We start from the raw sequence: 18,488 nt of genomic DNA on the forward strand, positions 1-18,488 counted from the left end.
AAAGTCCTCAAAGTGTAAGCCACGCCCATAGGGGAAAGCCCGTCCAGTTTTACTTGACAGGGGACGACAGAGAGGCTATGCGGGACTCAGTGGGCTGCTGCCATACATGATAAATAACAGCATTCAGAATTAATCAATAATTTATGAATGACAACATGGGTACGTCACTAACATATACGAATGTACAGGAGAGGGCAGCATCACATCGTCTGTTCATTCATCAGGCATAACAACATGAAGCGCACTCCCTCTGCTGTGGACCTCGAACAGGTCTGTGGACCTCGAACAGGTCTCTACTCTTGAAGTAGAATGACTGCTGCTGCGCGTTTACATTTCCAATGCAATTGTTTTGTACAACCTCCCACCACTTGGGGGCGTAGTGCCGCTGTCAATTAGGCCACAGGTTAATATAATCAGGAGGGTCACTTGATACAGGTGTTGCTGAGTAGACGAGAGCAAACTTTTTTTAAATTTTTTTTTTATTAATGTTAATGTTATGATGTTTTTAGTTTATGTGAGAAATAAAATGCCTATGTTGGACACTGGACTTCGTTATTCATGGCAATTAGCACCATGGTGGCCTTGTTTTGATAAGCAACGGTTGTATTTATGTTGGAGTACATAGTGGTTAGTGGCTTTTATTTTGTTCATGCTTCATTTGTATTGATTGCACAGGATCGATAAAGTTAATCTTATTTCATGATAAAAGAGTGGAGAAACTTAACACATGCAGATGTTTCCAAACAGGACAAAACCACTCAGCGTTAAAATGATGTGAATAAAGTGCTGTGGCCTTCAGTCACCATACCTTGTTCCACTTGAACACCTGAGGGAGATTTTGCTGTTTTCACACTCTGCCACCATCAAAACACCAAATGAGGGAAACTCTTTTGGCAGACTGGTAAACATCTGGAGTCAATCTATCGCGCTTCATAACGGTGAATAACAGAACAACTCTCATGACACTTTGACAGCAGGCTGAAACAAAAACTGTATGAGCCCACAGAGTCTGTCAGCGACTAAAGAAAAAATGTGGGTGTTAATACTCTGATGTCCACCGTGAGGAGACAGTAGTCTGTGTTTGTGGATGTAGACAATACTATCAACAGAACGGATTTTCATTTGAATATTGAGAGTAGCTACTGTGAGGTGAACTCTTGTTTTATGCTCACATCATTTATTCTTTGAGAGAGGAGATTAGAGAATGAGTATGTATTTGTGTTTTTGTCTGTTTACATAAGCAACAACACTGGTTAAATGAATAAATGCTACTGTAAAATAATACAGGACGTGCCACAGAAGACTTATTCATAAAGTGTTGATTACCACTGCTTGTGTAAAAGCAATATTCTAAGGACATATTTTTTAAATAATGAGAAATAAATATAAGACAACTGATAATGGTTTAGATTGTTTTATTTGTGCTGTGTCAGGACAATACATTAACATATAATCACTATAACATGGTAAAAATAACTGCATGACGACATTGGATATTATACTATCTCAGGGACAAAAAAATACAAAAGATAACTTGACAAAAACCATGATATGAGTCAAAATACACATTTTGAGTTGAGGTTGTGTTTATATCAACCAGGGAGTTATAATACTGATTCTTTGGCATTATAAAGCATACAGTAAAGAATAGCTTTAAAGAGCAAGAAGCAAATACAACTCAAACTGAGTTGATCACCTGAGTGCAATCTTAAGTGCCTTCAGTCTCTTTATTTTTAGGGGTATTGCAGTTTCTTGCATGTCACAGAGATACAACCCTCAGTCAAAGCAAACCAACAGTAACAGTAAGGATAGAATACATTTGAGGTCATAAATTTGATGACTTTTTGACTTGTGAATAACATGTCTCTGCTTTTTTTTTTTTCTTTAAAAAGGGTGATTATCCAAGAGGAACAAAATAACACAAGTTAAAAATAATATCCCCATTCAAATGTCAAAAAATAACAAAATTCATGGGCTTCCTTATCCAGTGCTGATAAGGTGGCTTTATCAAACTCCGAGGGTCGTAAAGGATAGAGGGTGTCGTATGCTGTACAGATTGTAAAGCCCCCTGAGGCAAATTTGTGCTATTGGCCTATAATAATAATATAATAATAATAATAAGGCCTTTTTATACACAACTAAAAACAGGTTTTATCCCAGCATGCTCATGTACACAGTCACATTTAGGCACTGAATACATGGTGGTGTTTTAACTGAGTTGACCGAGGTTTGGTACAGAGGGACTGAAATGTCACTGAGGTTAAGTATGAGCTGTGAAGTCAGATGCTGAGCAATCAAGGGCGTAATGACAACTTGGCAACTTTATCCTTTTGCAAGTGTAAGAAAATGGTTGTTCACAGTGTTCTGCTCACAACAGCATTAATTATTCACAACACCATGATCCCAGAGAGTTAAGTACATTGTGAGAAGGAAACAGAAAGCAAGCATTTCCTTCTCTTCCTGCTCCAATTGCAGTTATTACCAGTCTGAAGTAACTGAACAATTGTAAGTGCAACATCTCCTTGATTACCTCATGATATGACTCGTCAAACACATGGGACGGCGCTGCCCCGGCCGGCTCTCCGCCATTCCTGACATATACCAACCAACCTGTACAAGTTCAGTATGATCACCAGGAAGTTCTTAACGGTGAAGAACACCAGCATTTGGTGGAAGACGTTGAAGTAGGTCATGACGGTGAGCCTGACCACCAGGAAAGGCCCGTCTTGGATAAACAAGGCCTCCACGATGCTCCAGATGTCCGTGCTGTACTTAGACAAGAGGGACACCTCGCTGGCCTCCTGCTCACCCTCACTGTCTGGATTGGATTTCACCACTTTTAAAAAATGGGGAGACAAACAAAAAACAGGACCTCAGAGTCAAAGTAACAGTCTGTTGTATCGATTTCATTGTTTAGTTGGTTTAACCTGATTTAACCTGCTACTAAATGAACCTCACTATTCTCAACTGCTGTTTCCAAAGTCAAAAATTTACTTTTAATTAATTAATTAATTATGGTATAGCCATCAGGGGTGGGACTGGAGTAACAAATTACATTTACTCTTGATAATGTCGTTTTTTCAATACTTCTACTTTTTTGTTTATTTGTTATTTCAAGTATTGTAGCCTGCTTAGTTCTATCAAGTTGCAGCCATTATAGAGTACAAAAGCCCCATAAAAAAGTGATAAGAGCTCAACAGATTTCACTCTCTGGAAATGATACATGTTGTAGTTTGAGCTCACTGGCCGAGTGGGGATGCGAATTGGTTAGCGGTTAGTGAATAGTACAAAACATTAACAACAATTTAATCAAACGCCAGCAAGCACACTAAGTGACCAAAATCAAACACGCCCACAATGTCGAGTGACCAGGTGCATGCTGCATGTGGTTGTGGAGACAAAGGAACTATCACAGAAGCGGTTTTGAGTACTTTGCCATGTGTTAATGTCTGTGGATAGATTTTGTCAAGAGATAGAGTCACAACCGATGCATACTCTAAACTTCGAAGATGGGTGTGGTCCGAGCAACCATTCAGGACGTAGGGGGTAGGAAGGATAATATTTTTACACAATACTTTTACTTTTCCTTCAGTAGATTTCATTAACTTTAGTACAATATGTTAGTACTCCTTACATCCCTGATGAACATGTTGCATCCGTCCGTCGACACTTTGTGTTTACACGGCATGCAAACATACTGGACATGACTGCACTAACTAACAAAAAGACACACATTACATTACATTACATTACATTACAGTCATTTAGCAGAAGCTTTTATCCAAAGCGACTTACAATAAGTGTATTCAACATCGGTTTTCGAGAGAACAACTAGTCACCAGAAGTAATAAGTGCATGTCCTTTCCTCAAACAAGCATCTAAGAGCATAAACCAGAGCCAAAGTACAGTGCAGAAACAAACGAATGCAATAAGTGCCACAAACTAATATGAAAACGATAAGTGCAATAAGCTAGTATGACTACAATAGATGCTAAGGAAGTGCTAAGCGGAAGGCTCAGGGTAGGCCTTCTTGAAGAGGTGAGTTTTCAGCCTGCGCCGAAAGATGGGCAGCGACTCTGCCGTCCTGACGTTAGAGTCATTCATTCCACCACTGAGGGGCCAGGACAGAAAACAGCCGCGACCGGGTCGATCGGCCGCAGGGACCTCTGAGCGACGGGGCAACCAGTCGCCCCGAGGTAGCAGAGCGAAGTGGTCGGGCGGGGGTGTAGGGCTTGACCATGGCCTGGAGATAAGAAGGAGCTGTTCCTTTCACTGCCCTGTAGGCTAGCACCAGAGTCTTAAACTGGATGCGGGCTCTTACAGGTAGCCAGTGTAGAGAACGGAGAAGGCAAGTTGTGTGGGAAAATTGGGGTGATTGAACACCAGGCGAGCTGCAGCATTCTGTACAAGCTCCAGAGGTCTGATGGCCGACGCCGGGGCTCCGGCAAGTAGTGAGTTGCAGTAGTCCAGGCGGGAGATGACAAGAGCCTGGATTAGCACCTGTGCCGTCTCATCAGTGAGGAAGGGGCGAATCCTCCTGATGTTGTAGAGCAGGAATCTGCAGGAGCGTGTAACCGATGCCATGTTTGCTGAGAACGACAGTTGGTCGTCCAGGGTCACACCCAGGTTTCTCGCAGTCCGAGTTGGCGTCACTACGGTATCATCAATGGTGATGGACAGGTCTCGGTGCGGGCAACCCTTCCCCGGGAGGAACAGTAGCTCGGTTTTGTCCAGGTTGAGCTTGAGGTGGTATGTCGCCATCCACTTCGAGATGTCAGCCAAGCACACAGCGATGCGTGCCTCCACTTGAGTGTCCCCGGGGGGAAATGACAAGACCAGCTGGGTGTCATCAGCATAACAATGGTAAGAGAAGTCATGCGAGCGAATAACAGAACCCAGAGATGTTGTGTAGAGCGAGAAGAGAAGGGGGCCCAGGACTGAGCCTTGCGGAACCCCCGTAGTCAGCATGCGTGGTTCCGACATGGCCCCCCTCCATGTCACCTGGTAGGATCGACCTGTCAGGTAGGATGCAAACAGGGAGAGTGCAGAGCCTGAGATGCCCATCCCCTCGAGGGTGGATAGGAGGATCTGGTGGTTAACAGTGTCAAACGCCGCAGACAGGTCCAGGAGAATCAGGACAGAGGAGAGAGAGTTAGCTCTCGCTGCGTGAAGCGACTCCGTCACCGCAAGGAGGGCTGTCTCAGTCGAGTGACCCACTTTGAACCCGGAATGGTGGGGGTCCAAGAGGTTGTTTTGGTGGAGATAGGAGGATAGTTGAGTAAAGACAGCACGTTCAAGTGTTTTGGAAAGAAAGGGTAGAAGAGAAACCGGTCTGAAGTTCTTGACATCGGAGGGGTCAAGTGATGGTTTTTTCAGAAGGGGGGTGGCTCTAGCAGTCTTGAAAGCCGTGGGAAAGCATCCTGAAACAAGAGATGTGTTGAGGAGGTGGGTGAGGAAAGGAAGGAGTTCAGTCGCAATAGACTGAAGAAGAGGGGATGGGATCGGGTCAAGGGAGCGCGTGGTGGGGCAGTTAGATGTAACAAGGTTGAGGACCTCGTTAGGGGAGAGGGGAGCAAGATAGGGTAAGATAGGGCATGGAGAGGGGAGGGAGAGATGTGGTGGGGGAAGAGCTGGAAATGGTAGAGAGGGAGAGGGTGGACAGGGAGAGGGTGGACAGGGGGGCTGAGAGAAGGAGGATCTGATATCGTTTACCTTCTTGTCAAAGAAGTTGGCGAAATCGTCAGGGAGAAGGGAGGAAGTAGGAGGAGGGGGAGGGGGTTGGAGGAGTGAAGAGAAAGTTTCAAAGAGTTTTTTAGGATTGGAAGCAGAGGTTAGGATTTTGGAGCGAAAGAAAGCAGCTTTAGCAGTAGAAAGAGCAGTGGAAAAAGTGGAAAGAAGAGCTTGGAAGTTAAGAAGGTCCCCCGGGAGTTTGCCTTTTCTCCATTTACGCTCAGCCTCTCTTAGGCTCCGTCTGTCAGTATGCACTGAGTCCGACAGCCATGGGGCAGGTGGGGTTGGCTGTGCAGGCCTGGAGGTGAAGGGACAGAGGTTGTCCAAAGAAGAGGAAAGGGTGGAGAGGAGAAGATCAGTAGCAATATCAGGGGATAGGAGAGAGAAGGATTCAGGGTCAGGGAGAGCAGAGGTAACAGAAGAGGAAAGATCAGCCGGGGAGAGGGAGCTGAGATGACTACGGGTAGAAACCATGTGGGTAGGTGGTGGAAGTACGGGGGGAGAGGAGAGGGAGAGGGAGTAAGACATGAAAAAGTGGTCAGAGAGCTGGAGGGGAGTGACGGAGAGGTTAGCAGTAGAACAGTGTCTAGTGAAGATAAGATCCAGCTGGTTGCCGGCCTTGTGGGTAGGAGGAGAAGAGGAGTGGAAAAGGTCAAAGGAGGAGAGGAAGGAAAGAAGCGGTTCTAATTTATCAGTCTGGATGTTAAAGTCTCCGAGCAGGATGAGTGCGGAGCCATCATCATGGAAGTGCAAGACTAATGTGTCGAGATCTTCCAAGAACTCACCAAGAGGCCCCCATGTGAGCGGACACAAACACAAACTGAACACACAGAAATAAAAGCAGCTTCCTTTGAGAACACAACAGAAAACTTTGCAGTCAAGCTCTGAGTGCTCTAAATGCATTATGATGGTAAAGCTATATATTAAAGTATCTCTATGAAGAACCTCAACATCCATTTGTAAGATATTTAATGTTTGGGTTATGAATAATTGAGATCATTACTGGGGTTGTCCTTTCCAAGAACAAAGTAACGCGGTTTCTAATCACGTTATAATGTTCTTTCTATCTGTCTTTAATGAAACACCATCCTTTGTTCCCTCAGATTTGAGAAGACGGGTTTACATCCTTTTATCTGCTCAGCGTAGTAAGTTGCCGAAAGACATCTGCTAGTACAAAAAATTCAATCAAACACCAGCGGCGCCCTCAGTGACCAAAATCAAACACGCCCACAATGTCGAGTGACCAGGTGCATGCTGCATGATCGAGCAAATATGCGAAATGTTATAATGCTTAAGGTGGATCCTGCAGGTGACTTTCTGCTGTGTTTTTGTCATCATGGCAGAACGTGGTTGTGGAGACAACATAGCGGAACTATCACAGAAGCGGTTTTGAGTACTTTGCCATGTGTTTATGTCTGTGGACAGATTTTGTCACGAGCTAGAGTCACAACCGTGCAAGATGCATTCTCTAAACTTTACAGGTGTTTAGTTGAGATCAAAATGAATAACGAGTTTGAAGATGGTTGTGGTCCGAGCAAGCATGCAGGACGTAGGAGGTAGGAAGGGATGGCCCCCCTTCCGCACTTCACGCCCCTGGCCCAATTTAGCATCACGGTTGTTTTGATGCTCTTTAGTTTATTTTACTGTTAATTCTAGAATTCTAGAAGAAAAGTCAGTTTATTTAATTTATGTAGCTTGATAATGCTTGTTGCTCCTGTCATGGTGTTTATATATTTATTATATTGAACATTTTCCTCTTTTCTGGTTCATTTCAATCCCTTTGAATACATAGTTACACAATATACCTTTCCTTCAGTAAATTTCATTAAAGTAACTTTAGTACAATATTCTAATACTCCTTCCATCCCTGATGAACATGTTGCATCTGTCTGTCAACACTTTGTGTTTACATGGCATGCAAACATACTGGACATGACTGCACTAACTAACAAAAAGACACACCCATGTGAGTGGACACAAACACAAACTGAAGGAAAAGCAGCTTCCTTTGTGAACACAACAGACAACTTTGCATTCAAGCTCTGAGTGCTCGAAATGCATTATGACGGTAAAGCTATACATGAAAGTATCACTAAAAAGAACCTCAACATCCATTTGTAAATTGTTTAATGTTGGGTTATGAATAATTGAGATCATTACTGAGGTTGTCCTTTCCTATAACAAAGTAACGCTATAATGTTCTTTCTCAGAAGAGAGGTGGTGGGATTGCAATGTATGTGAACGAGAGGTGGTGCAATCCCGGCCATGTGTGTGTGAAGGAACGTTTCTGGATGGTGTCCACTGCTGTCTCTGCGTCAGCTGATGGAGGAACGTACACGTCGACAACAATGGCGGATGCTTTACCTGTACCATAAATGCTGCTGTAGCAAAATAAATAAAGTAACTATCTATCTATCTTTCTGTCTTTCATGAAACGTAATCATTTGTTCCCTCAGATTTGAGAAGGCAGGTTTACATCCTTTTCTCTGCTCAGTGTAGTAAGTTGCCGAAAGACATCTGCTCGTTGGGCCGTGCCTGATAATGGCTGATTCCTCTTATCATAAGTTCAGATCTGGAGACTTTGTCGGTCCAAAGCTATTTATGTAATAGACGTGTGAGACTGGATTTCCTCCTGAAGACTGTCAATATTTATATAAACTCCTCAGATACACTCTTCCTGTTAGTGATTTAATAACTGCTTAATAAGCAGCAAAGTTATTTGTTTAAGACACAAACACACACTGACCAGACACATGTAGGGGGAACTGCAGCATGCTCCAAGTCCATACAGCTAAGACGATGTAGACCAGCTGATGATTGTCCTCTCTGGAAAAGACACATAGAAAATACAGTCAAAGTCAGTCCCTATAGTTTCAATACATGTCAATGGGAAGCTGCTTTTACTAGTTAATGCATTGATGTAATGTCATGATTTGGCAACAGATTATGTAAGCTTGCTTTAAAAGTGCTTAAGTTCCCTACCTCTGTGTCTATTGTTTATATATGTGTGTGTGAACATACTTATATGCAATGCATGATTAGCCACCCACTTGACATCTGACAGCGTCTCACTGTTAAATTCGAGGATGTCTGCTGCAGTGCCAACAAAAATTAGGAGAATCTGCGAGAGCTCCTCACGCGTGACTCCCAGCGGGAGGAGCCACTTCCCCACGATGAGGAGGAGGAGCAAGATCTGATGAAGAGCCAGGGTCCATTCGTTGGAACAGACAGTTGATAACACCTGGAAGGAAAAGAGATTGAGAGTTATTTCTCTGTCAGAAACATGTTTGCATCCTTCAATATGAAGCTGGCTCTCAGCTCATGTGATGCTGCCAGTTTCTGTCAGATATTATTGTAGACTTTTAGATGTATAACCCTGTTATAGCTAAAATATAAAAAAAGAAGCCAATACTTATCAGTAGCATGAATTAATTGTGAAAATAGAGAATAATATAGAATATAGCCTCAGAATTTTGCTTGAATAACTCCATTATGTTGCACAATGTGGACTTTGTTTTTCTAATTGAAACACAGTAAAGAGCTGAGGCATTCAGACAGCTTTATGAGGTGTGTCCTCAGGCTTTCTAATTGTCCAGGGCTACAGGGTGTGGTGGTGGTCTATCTGTTATTCATAGAAGATATTTTTAATGCTCCCCTCTTACGATTATTGTCCACAGAGATTTTCAGGCTCTTGCTCAAGTCTTGCTACTTTACATAATTGCCTTGCTGAATCCAGTGCCGCAGACTGCAAAAGAGGGATAAGGATTTTTTTTTTCTGAGTCATGAAAGTCTGCAAATAGGAAGCTCAGTGTGTCATTATGAGTGACGTTTCAAGCACCCTGCTCTTTATCAGAACAATCAGCAACATTCTAAAGAAGATTGGAAAGATTTCCACGATGAAGTAATAGTTCAACATGAGCGAGTAAGCAATTTCTTGAGAAACCTGAACTACTTCAGGAGCTCTTGGTTAGTTTCATTAGCCATATTGTGCATAATCCAGTCTGCAAGAAATACATCATCAAAAAAAAGTTCTTAGAGTATAGAGTATGTTCTAGCCTATACGAGGCAAGTGATGTTCTATGAATCTTTCAGTCTGCCACTCTTACCTCCACGTAGCTCTGGTAGGTGAGGTTTCCCAGGGTCTCGTTCAGAGGGATCACCTTACCCAAATTCTTCCAGGAGTCAAGCTTTTTACACTGAAAACCGTTGAAAGATGCTTTTTACAGACAGAGTGTTTGTACTTTCCCCCCAGTTAAAAATGAAAAACTGAAAAGCAAATGTAGATTATGAATAAAACTGTAGCAACACCCACCAACATCTGTCATTAGATTACATGTTTAGAAAGCATAAGAACTGATTTTTTTTATTTTTTTCTGGCGTGGCGTACCTGAGGGTCGCCGGCTTCATCCTGATGGTGGTGGAGCTCCAGGATCCAAATGGAGGGAATAATACTGATGAGAAACAGAAAGATAGGAGGAGAAAACCTGCAAGACAAACAAAAGACCTTCATCAACACAACTTCATAAAGACGCATGGGGAAAAAGATGGAAATCAAACCTCAATTTTGTGTTAAAAAGTCACACACCAGAGATTTATAAAGTGTTAAAGCATGGTTATAAATATTACAATTGTTTAGGTCTGAAACGAGTATTCAATTAGTCAACTGACTAATTATTTAACCATTTTCCAAGCAAAATATGCCCGATCTTGCTTTGAAATATGAAGATTTGCTGATTTCGTATGTCTTATATTAAGTTAAATACAATATATTTTGGGTTTTAAACTGTTGACGTTTGAAGATGTGTTCTTAGGTTTTTTTAATTTTCTGATACATTCTATAAACAGAACAATAAATTGAGATGAATTGATAATGACAATAATAATTAGCTGCAGCCCTACAATTGTATTATATTATCACTTTGCTTTCAGTTTATATACATCAAGTTATAGCACATGATACATTTTTGCTTCTTGTAAGGCTTAATAGTTAAACAGGATAACAAAACGCATGTTTTGGACATCTCTGAGCATGAGAAAGGAAATAAATGGGTGGATGCTTCTCTTATACAATCTTACATACTGTAGCCGATTGCACTGTTTTTAATTATTATTGTGTGTTAAATAAAAATATCTGCTGTCATTGAATCAACAACAACAACTATAATATCTACAGATGAAATGTAAACATGGAGGATGTTTGGGGATGTTAAGGGGGACCACCCCATCGTCACCATCCCAGGACCGGTTAAACAATAGCAGCAGGGGGGCAAGCAGGATGCAGAGAATTTAGGGCTGTGGGGGAAGGGATAAAAATGGGGAAGATGACAAAAGCTTAAAATAGTCATGCATTATACTCTAAATATATTCAGCATAGAAAATACCTTCAAACCAGGTTGTTAAGATTAGTTTTACACAAAACAAAAAATCATATGATCCAGTAAAGTTGCACCCTCAGCATGAAAGCTATATAATTTACAATCACTTACATGCATGCTGCTCGTCTTACCATTTATAATCTTGTCCCTTTCGAATCTTAAGGGTTATTATCATTTCAACGAGAAGCGGCAGAAAGAGGATAGTGAGGAGCCAGTAGAGATCGCCCTCAATGCGTTTCACCAAGCCGATGCTGAGCAGAGAGGCGAGGATAAATAACGCTCTGGGTATAATCGCACATATAAACTTGCACATCTTGCTGCTGGTTGAAGGTCAGTATCGTGCACCGCAGATGTCCCCGTTATTCCTGAAAAGTTAAGATCCCAGAAAGCCAGTGGTTGCTGCTTCAAAAGTGAGGGGGAAAAATGTTGGATGTAGTTTTTTGAACAAAGTTCCCAAAGTGTAAGCTGCGCCTATAAAGGAAGGCCCGTCCAGTTTCACCTAACAGGAGACGACAGAGAGGCTATTCAGTTGGCTGCTGTTATATATGACAAACCGAGGTGTCTCATAACATCATTCAGAATTAATCAATGATTTATGAATGACAACGTGGGTACGTCACTAAAATATGCAAATGTACAGGAGAGGGCAGCATCACATCGTGAGAGCAGGCTTCTTGCTTCTGCAGACTAGTGTTATTGGATGGGAACTTAATTTTACAAGACAGTGCCATGCTGGTGTGTCCAACATGCTAAAAAGCTGGTAGTCTGTGGCATTGGTTCCTAATCCAATTCCAGTCTGACGGTCTGCATCCCCTTACAGCTCCAGAGATCAATCTGAGGGGTCACGAGACAGGTAACATGGGAGCAAAGAAGAAAAGAGAACCACTTAATCTGGTTTTTGCTCTTGTCTTGTGAGATTAGGGGGTCAAACTTTCTGTATCCCAATGGCAATACAACTGAAGTCATTTTATTTGGACCACAGTATTTGACCAACATTATATCTTCTCATCTTGGCCCTTTGACCTCTTCTGTTTAGCTCTTAAATTCAAGATTTAAGTGTGACAAATATGTGTGGTACATTATGCTTTGTGTTTAATAAGAATGAACCAAACGTCTCTTTATTTTTCAATTGTCATTATGTATTGCCTCGTGATCAACACATGCTCACTCTTCCATGTAGGAATGTTTAGTTCTTAAATGACACAAATATAACAAGTAAATACATGATGTATACAACTAGGTTGCAAATGAACCATAAACCTCAAATATCAGATGAAATAATCAGCATTAAATACATCTGTATCAATAACCTAGATAATTAACAAAGACACATGGGTTAAATACAGGTATACTGCCATCTAGTGGTAGAAAGATGGTAAAGCAACAGCATCCTACATTGGAATATCAGTGCCAACAGAAACAACTCTGTGAACACAACAATTACTTTGATTAAACTATATTACGAACTGTATTGCATCAAACAATGCACCGATTAATGAAAAACTTCGTTATTTCTGTGTACATGGATAAATGCATATTAAACTGCATGTAGTCAACAACTGTTGCTAACATACTCCCATCGGCCCAGGTTTATTTATTTCTATTCATTCATGTGTTTTCTTCTAATGTTACCCTGGTATGTGCTTGCATCATAGACTAAGATTTTCTTGCATACGGTCATTCTATTGCCTCGACTTTTATTTTGAAATTACCTGTTGTGCTTTGTATGGAAGCCCATTTTCACCAGCAAAAAAAAATGCACCAACACTTGTTGCATACTTTAACACAACAGTCATAGAAGCAGCTCTTTGACATTTGACATAGAAATGGATTAAAGAGTTTTAAATTGAACAACTCATCATTTCTAATAATATATAAAAATGTACACAACTCAGTTCTTGCCCATCAGTCATTAGGGTTTGTCCAACATAAAGCTACAATCATGTAGTCTGATCACATATCTTTATTATTATTATTATTATGATTAATAATATTATTATTTCCCCATGGAAATAACATGTCAGACCAAGTCTGACACACACACACACACACACACACACACACACACACACACACACACACACACACACACACACACACACACACACACTCTCAAGCCAGTTTGCCCTACTTGGCAGAATATTGAGTAGATTTCTATTAAAATCAATCTGGCCAGCCGGTGTAGGAGAGAGGAAACAGTAGAAAGGCCTGTGACCTTGGAAAGGAGACATACATTTCCTGTCTTTGTTCCAAAGTGTCTGTCATCTTCTTGGTTTGCATCACGTGACATCACAATGAGAATTCCAGACAGTGAAACAAGTAGGAGAGAGAGTATCCAGCTGTATGCAGGGGAAGAAATATTACATCCTGCCTCAACAAAACATTGCGGGGTAAGTTTTTTAAGACACCACTTGTGTATTTGTTTTCTCGTTTCCAAGTGATTGACGTCTAGAATAAACAAAAAGTGGCACTGAATCAAAAATCAAACCAATTTTAGTTGAGTGTTCCCTCTTGACAACAGCAACTTACTCTGTCAGAGAGTGAGAGTCATAAAGGGAAACAAACACTCCTTTGTTGACTGAGACAGAAAGGCCATGCAACGTCATACCCCAGGCCTGGTGTTACCCACTGATTCTGTGTGTGTGTGTGTGTGTGTATTGGGGGGGGGGGGGGGGGGGGGGGGGGGGGGGGTGTTCACTCAGTTCTTGGCTGTGTGGAGATGATAATGAAAGAGATGGCCGAGGGGCTCTGGTCACTGATCACAGAACAGTCATTCCCCTCTATTCTGCTGCTTCAATCAGCACTGCTACAAAGCTCACGTAAAGTCGCTGCGTTTGCTGTGTCAGCATAAAAAAAGTATCTTTGCAACGTAGAATAGAATACAATGCAGAGCAATAAATCAACTCTGAGATCATAACACAAAATATTTCTAGTTATACAAACTACAAAGGATGATAACTATTAAATATATTTAACTAAAAACGTATTAAGGCACTCAGGGACGCAAAAACACAATCAAAACTGGTTCAGTGAAACTAATGTGTACACACAACAAAAAGATCATGTAGCTCTATTGGGGATGCATGATTCAACTTTTTCTAATAACTGAACTCACAATTGTGGTTGGTTGTGTTCCCATTCATAGTGTACATATTTGATTGTAAGTTTGAGACTGTGCGGAGCATCAAAGACTAATAAACACCACGCACAACTCTTTTCTAGACCAGTACATTACGCTTAATTAGTCAAATGTTTTCGGCTGTCTTGCCTTCATCAGGGTGGTGTCTCAGGTTATTGAGGTTGACATCTGAGGAAAACAATCTCAGGTAGTTCCCTTATGAAGGCAAGGTAGTAAGAAAAGTTTGGTTAATAAAGTGTAAGAGTTATGCAAAGTCTTTTCATTTGGATGGCATTCATACACCTACATTCTCTTAAGCATTGTGCACATTTTACTGATAGTTTTCCCTTCAATAGATGTGTTGAGTCGTCCTGCCTTACAAATCTGCAAACGCTCAGAGATTTTTATTTGTTTCGATTTCAGCTAACAGTATAAGTGTTGCATGCCTGAACAGCTGTTTAGGTTTTTTTTTCACCCAGATAAGAAGACAATTCAAGTGAAACACTGATGTTTAAAGCATTAATAAAATAGTCATATTAAAAGGAGAATATTAGAGGCATTTCAGGTTGTATTCAAAACTGCAGCCTGCCCTCAGTGGTGGAAGAAGAATTCACGCCTTTTACTATTATTACTAAGTAAAAAATAGCAACACCACAGAGTAGAAATACTCAACATGCATTCAAATTTATAAAGTATTAGCATCAAAATCCTTAAAGTGCAGAGATTAAAAGTACTCATCCAGAATGGCTCTGCAAAGTAACTACAGTAATATGTCCCTCTGAAATGTAGTGAAGTACAAGTATAAAGTAGCTAAAAATGTAATATTCAAGTAAATTACCTCAAGATTGTACTTGAGTACTTGAGTAAATGTACTTACTTCCCACCACTGCCTGCCTTTGAACGTGCATAAAGCCACAGCTCCAGTGGTATCTTTTATCAGTAGCTTGTGACCAACAGCCACACCTCTCTCCAGACGGGCTAATTAATAACTTGACTATTATGTTACACAGTAAATGAACCTTTGTAATCTTGTTTAATACAGCTGCCACCAGCTCGGTGTCATTACTGTTGTATCCCAACAGGTGGCACTCGACACCACAGCTTCCACATGGAGCCGAGCAAAACAACTCTGGGAGTCTCACCTTTTATTAGTCAACCTGACATTCATGCTAATAACAATTGGCTCAGCCCACTGTGGAGAGGAGGTTACTGAAGAGGTGTTATTAAAATCAGCAGCCATCGCTCCATGTGTTTGTCGATCTATTTTTAGGAATTATAAAAATGTTTTCACACAGCTCAGTGGATATAACTCATATTTTCCAAAAGAGGGCTCCTTTTAAGGAGAAACCACAGAACCCATTCCTCCTTTGTTTATTCATTTAATTTTATGGCAGCTGCGCCTGCTTTAAAGCCATGTTTGAAACAACACGAGTGGATTGTTTCCCAAATACAAACTGTCTTTAAACAGTACAGGTCACGGGCTAAGCAGGTGGCTAAATGGTCACACAGCTCTGGCCTTGATTCTCTCTCCTCGTTTCAAAAATACTGTTTCAACTCGGGGCCCCGCAGAGTCGCACATGTCAGGCATTTGCATGGGAGAAATTGGACTTAAATGGATAACACATGACTCATTCTGTCTCAGCCTCGACAGCTGCAACAGGCGAAGCAGTTATTGGACAAATATGATTCGCCTCAGAACAGAATGAGTCTTCAAAGCTTTTCCAATGTGGAATCTTTGACGTAAGCCGAAAAATAAAAAGATATTGAAGGGGATTTAGTGTGAAACATATTGAGTTACATTCAAACCATATCATGAGTATTCATTTTCCTTTCACTTGCTGGATTTCTTTTTTTTTTTGTGACCTTAACCTGACAACTGTTATGAATTCTGCATTAGCAATAAAAACAAAAGACTATTATGCAGCGCGGTGCTGGCCCCTGGTTGCTACTTGGCTCATATTCCCTGTACAGTAAACAGCCCACAGATGTTTTACATTGATATTAAGAACCTTAATTTGTCCTCTGCAGAAAAAGGCAGAGCAAAGCGCGAGGATTAAGTTCTCAGCCATGTATCACACACAGCACAGACAGCAATCTCGTTTAGCGTGAGTGAAGTTTACAGCGAGTGAGTTTTGCATAGGTCATTAGTTGTCTCAAAATACCCCCCTGTCACCATAGCAACTTCCAAGTGACTGCTAAATTGCCTTATAAAATGAGATAAATTATTAACGGTGAGAGTTTTTTTTTTCCTCTTTAATATGTGTGCTCAGACTCTGAGCTCTGAACAAAATACTGTATTTCCTCTCCTGAGCCGCTGTAATGGAACAATTCAGCAGTCAGTCATATTTCAAAACGTACCCATTGTCTCCATTCTTGAATGGGCTGATTGCTGTGTCCTGATTTGCAGATACATCACAGGGATTACACACGTTACAATGGCATTGCACACATGACAACTGAGGCTGTTATTCAAATAGAATGCATTATGTCAAATCTTGAAAACTACCAGGGTGAAATGGCTGCGTTGTAATTGCAATTACACACGTGCTTTTTTTTGACATATACATAATGCAGTTCCCTCAGCCCAGATGGGAGGGTGACACGCACCAGTGAATAATCTGATCATAGATGTCTGCTGACATTTATAGCCGTTTCATAACAATTCAGTGTTTGACAGAAAAGGCAGTTGGTGATGCATTACACAGATGGTAAACGCTGAGGTCACTGTCCTCAGCGACTTCATAGTCAATGATAGTTTGACCGCTGGGTGTAATAACCTGACTGATGTTTCAAATGCACGGAGCAAAAAAGGTTGTGTATTAATGTATTCCTCAGATGTAGAGGTTACACCGTGACCTCTTTGCTTCAGAAATACAGCTTTATTTTTTAGATTCAGTTGTGTTCGTCTCTCTCTCTCTGCACTGAAAACATCCGTAACGCACAGGCAGTAACTCAATCTAACAAAATGCCTTTTCAATCACTCTCATCTTTTATAGTTATACCCATCAGACATTTACATAAATACATTATTCATGGTTCTAATCCGGGTTTCAGATGGGGAGATATCAAATGCGACTGTGTGTGTGTGTGTGTGTGTGTGTGTGTGTGTGTGTGTGTGTGTGTGTGTGTGTGTGTGAGAGAGAGAGAGTCCTGATGTGTATGCAGATGGGAGAGGAATGAAGCAGCCTATTTTGTTTGTGGTTTGCACATTTCTGATTCAGTTGAGCACTCTCGATCAATGAGGCAAATTTACATTTGCTGCGGCGGTAATAACCTAAAACCCATAGTGATGTTAACACTTGTATACACTCAAATTCACGTTGCCCTGCCGCATGATTACATTTGTGTGGCGTTTAATAAAATGACTCACTTGACATTATCAAACAATTCAGCAGTAATAGTGGCCCATGAATGTGAAATTGTGTATTGCAGGCAATTAGTTCATTGCCATGGCAGTCATTCAGACTGGCCCAACCAATGTTTGCCTTGTGAATCACTACGTCTAAAATATATGAATATATGACATATGATCAATGACCACAGCTATCAATTGATTCAATAATTGGTTTGTTGGAAATGACGGACCTTAATGTTGAATATTGTAACTGAATAGATGGATTGCAGAAAACATAAATTATGCATAAAACATGATGAAGTATGGCTCAGATAAACAAGTGTGGTAATAGATAAGAGCAAAAAGAGATCATTTTTTTTCAAGAGCCTTTTTATTCTGCTGTGAACAGTAATAATCCACACAATTCATCACATGCAGCAACTCCTTTGATGTTCTGAAGATATCACTGCGTAACAGATATTTATAAGCTAAGTCAGTTAATATGCAGCCAACAGTACACTGGCTGACACCTGCTAATACACACAGAAATCATCTCAAATAGCCTCCAGATGAACATATCAAACTTAAGTCCTGATTAAAAGTGATCCTCTCACTAAACTAATTGGATTTCTTGTGTGCATGTGCTGTCGACTGTTGGTGGACTCACATGTGATTGAACGGAGAGAAATGTAACACCACGTTATAATGAGTCTAAGAGGCTTAAATTAGCCCGGCAACATCACTCGGATCTCCTCTTACCTTTCCTAAAGTCACGCTGCAGACGGGGGCCATTGTCATGTTATTACAGCAGCACAAAGACTTAGGTGTAAAGTTACTAGTGAAACGTGTTCCTCCTGATGGATTTTTAATGTCCCAGTACTTTCCATTGATGATAGATGATGGATATCCACTGGGTAATGCAAATGTGCAT

General features: G+C 41.0%; 1 protein-coding gene across 1 annotated transcript; it reads right to left on the minus strand.

Annotated features, from left to right (window-relative positions):
- Positions 1–1,474: 1,474 nt before the first annotated feature.
- LOC142931795 (transmembrane protein 26-like) lies at positions 1,475–11,484 on the minus strand. Its single transcript, XM_076075893.1, has 6 exons — positions 11,237–11,484; positions 10,118–10,214; positions 9,837–9,926; positions 8,781–8,971; positions 8,477–8,556; positions 1,475–2,836 (listed from the first exon to the last, which is right to left on the minus strand). The coding sequence occupies exons 1-6, from the start codon at positions 11,416–11,418 to the stop codon at positions 2,547–2,549; spliced, it is 930 nt and encodes a 309-aa protein (XP_075932008.1). The 5' UTR covers positions 11,419–11,484; the 3' UTR covers positions 1,475–2,546.
- Between the last annotated feature and the right edge of the window lie 7,004 nt (positions 11,485–18,488).

This window comes from Anarhichas minor, unplaced genomic scaffold, assembly GCF_050575085.1.
Source record: "Anarhichas minor isolate MPS153535 unplaced genomic scaffold, ASM5057508v1 ptg000054l, whole genome shotgun sequence".
In the NCBI taxonomy this organism is placed as follows: domain Eukaryota; kingdom Metazoa; phylum Chordata; class Actinopteri; order Perciformes; family Anarhichadidae; genus Anarhichas; species Anarhichas minor.

Bases quoted from the DNA above. Each gene is read 5' to 3' on its own strand.
- LOC142931795 (XM_076075893.1), bottom strand. From the start codon at position 11,418: ATGTGCAAGTTTATATGTGCGATTATACCCAGAGCGTTATTTATCCTC. The intron at 10,215-11,236 runs GTAAGACGAGCA...TTTGTCTTGCAG, and splicing joins AAGGGACAAGATTATAAATG to GTTTTCTCCTCCTATCTTTC. The intron at 8,972-9,836 runs GTAAGAGTGGCA...TTTTCCTTCCAG, and splicing joins CCTACCAGAGCTACGTGGAG to GTGTTATCAACTGTCTGTTC.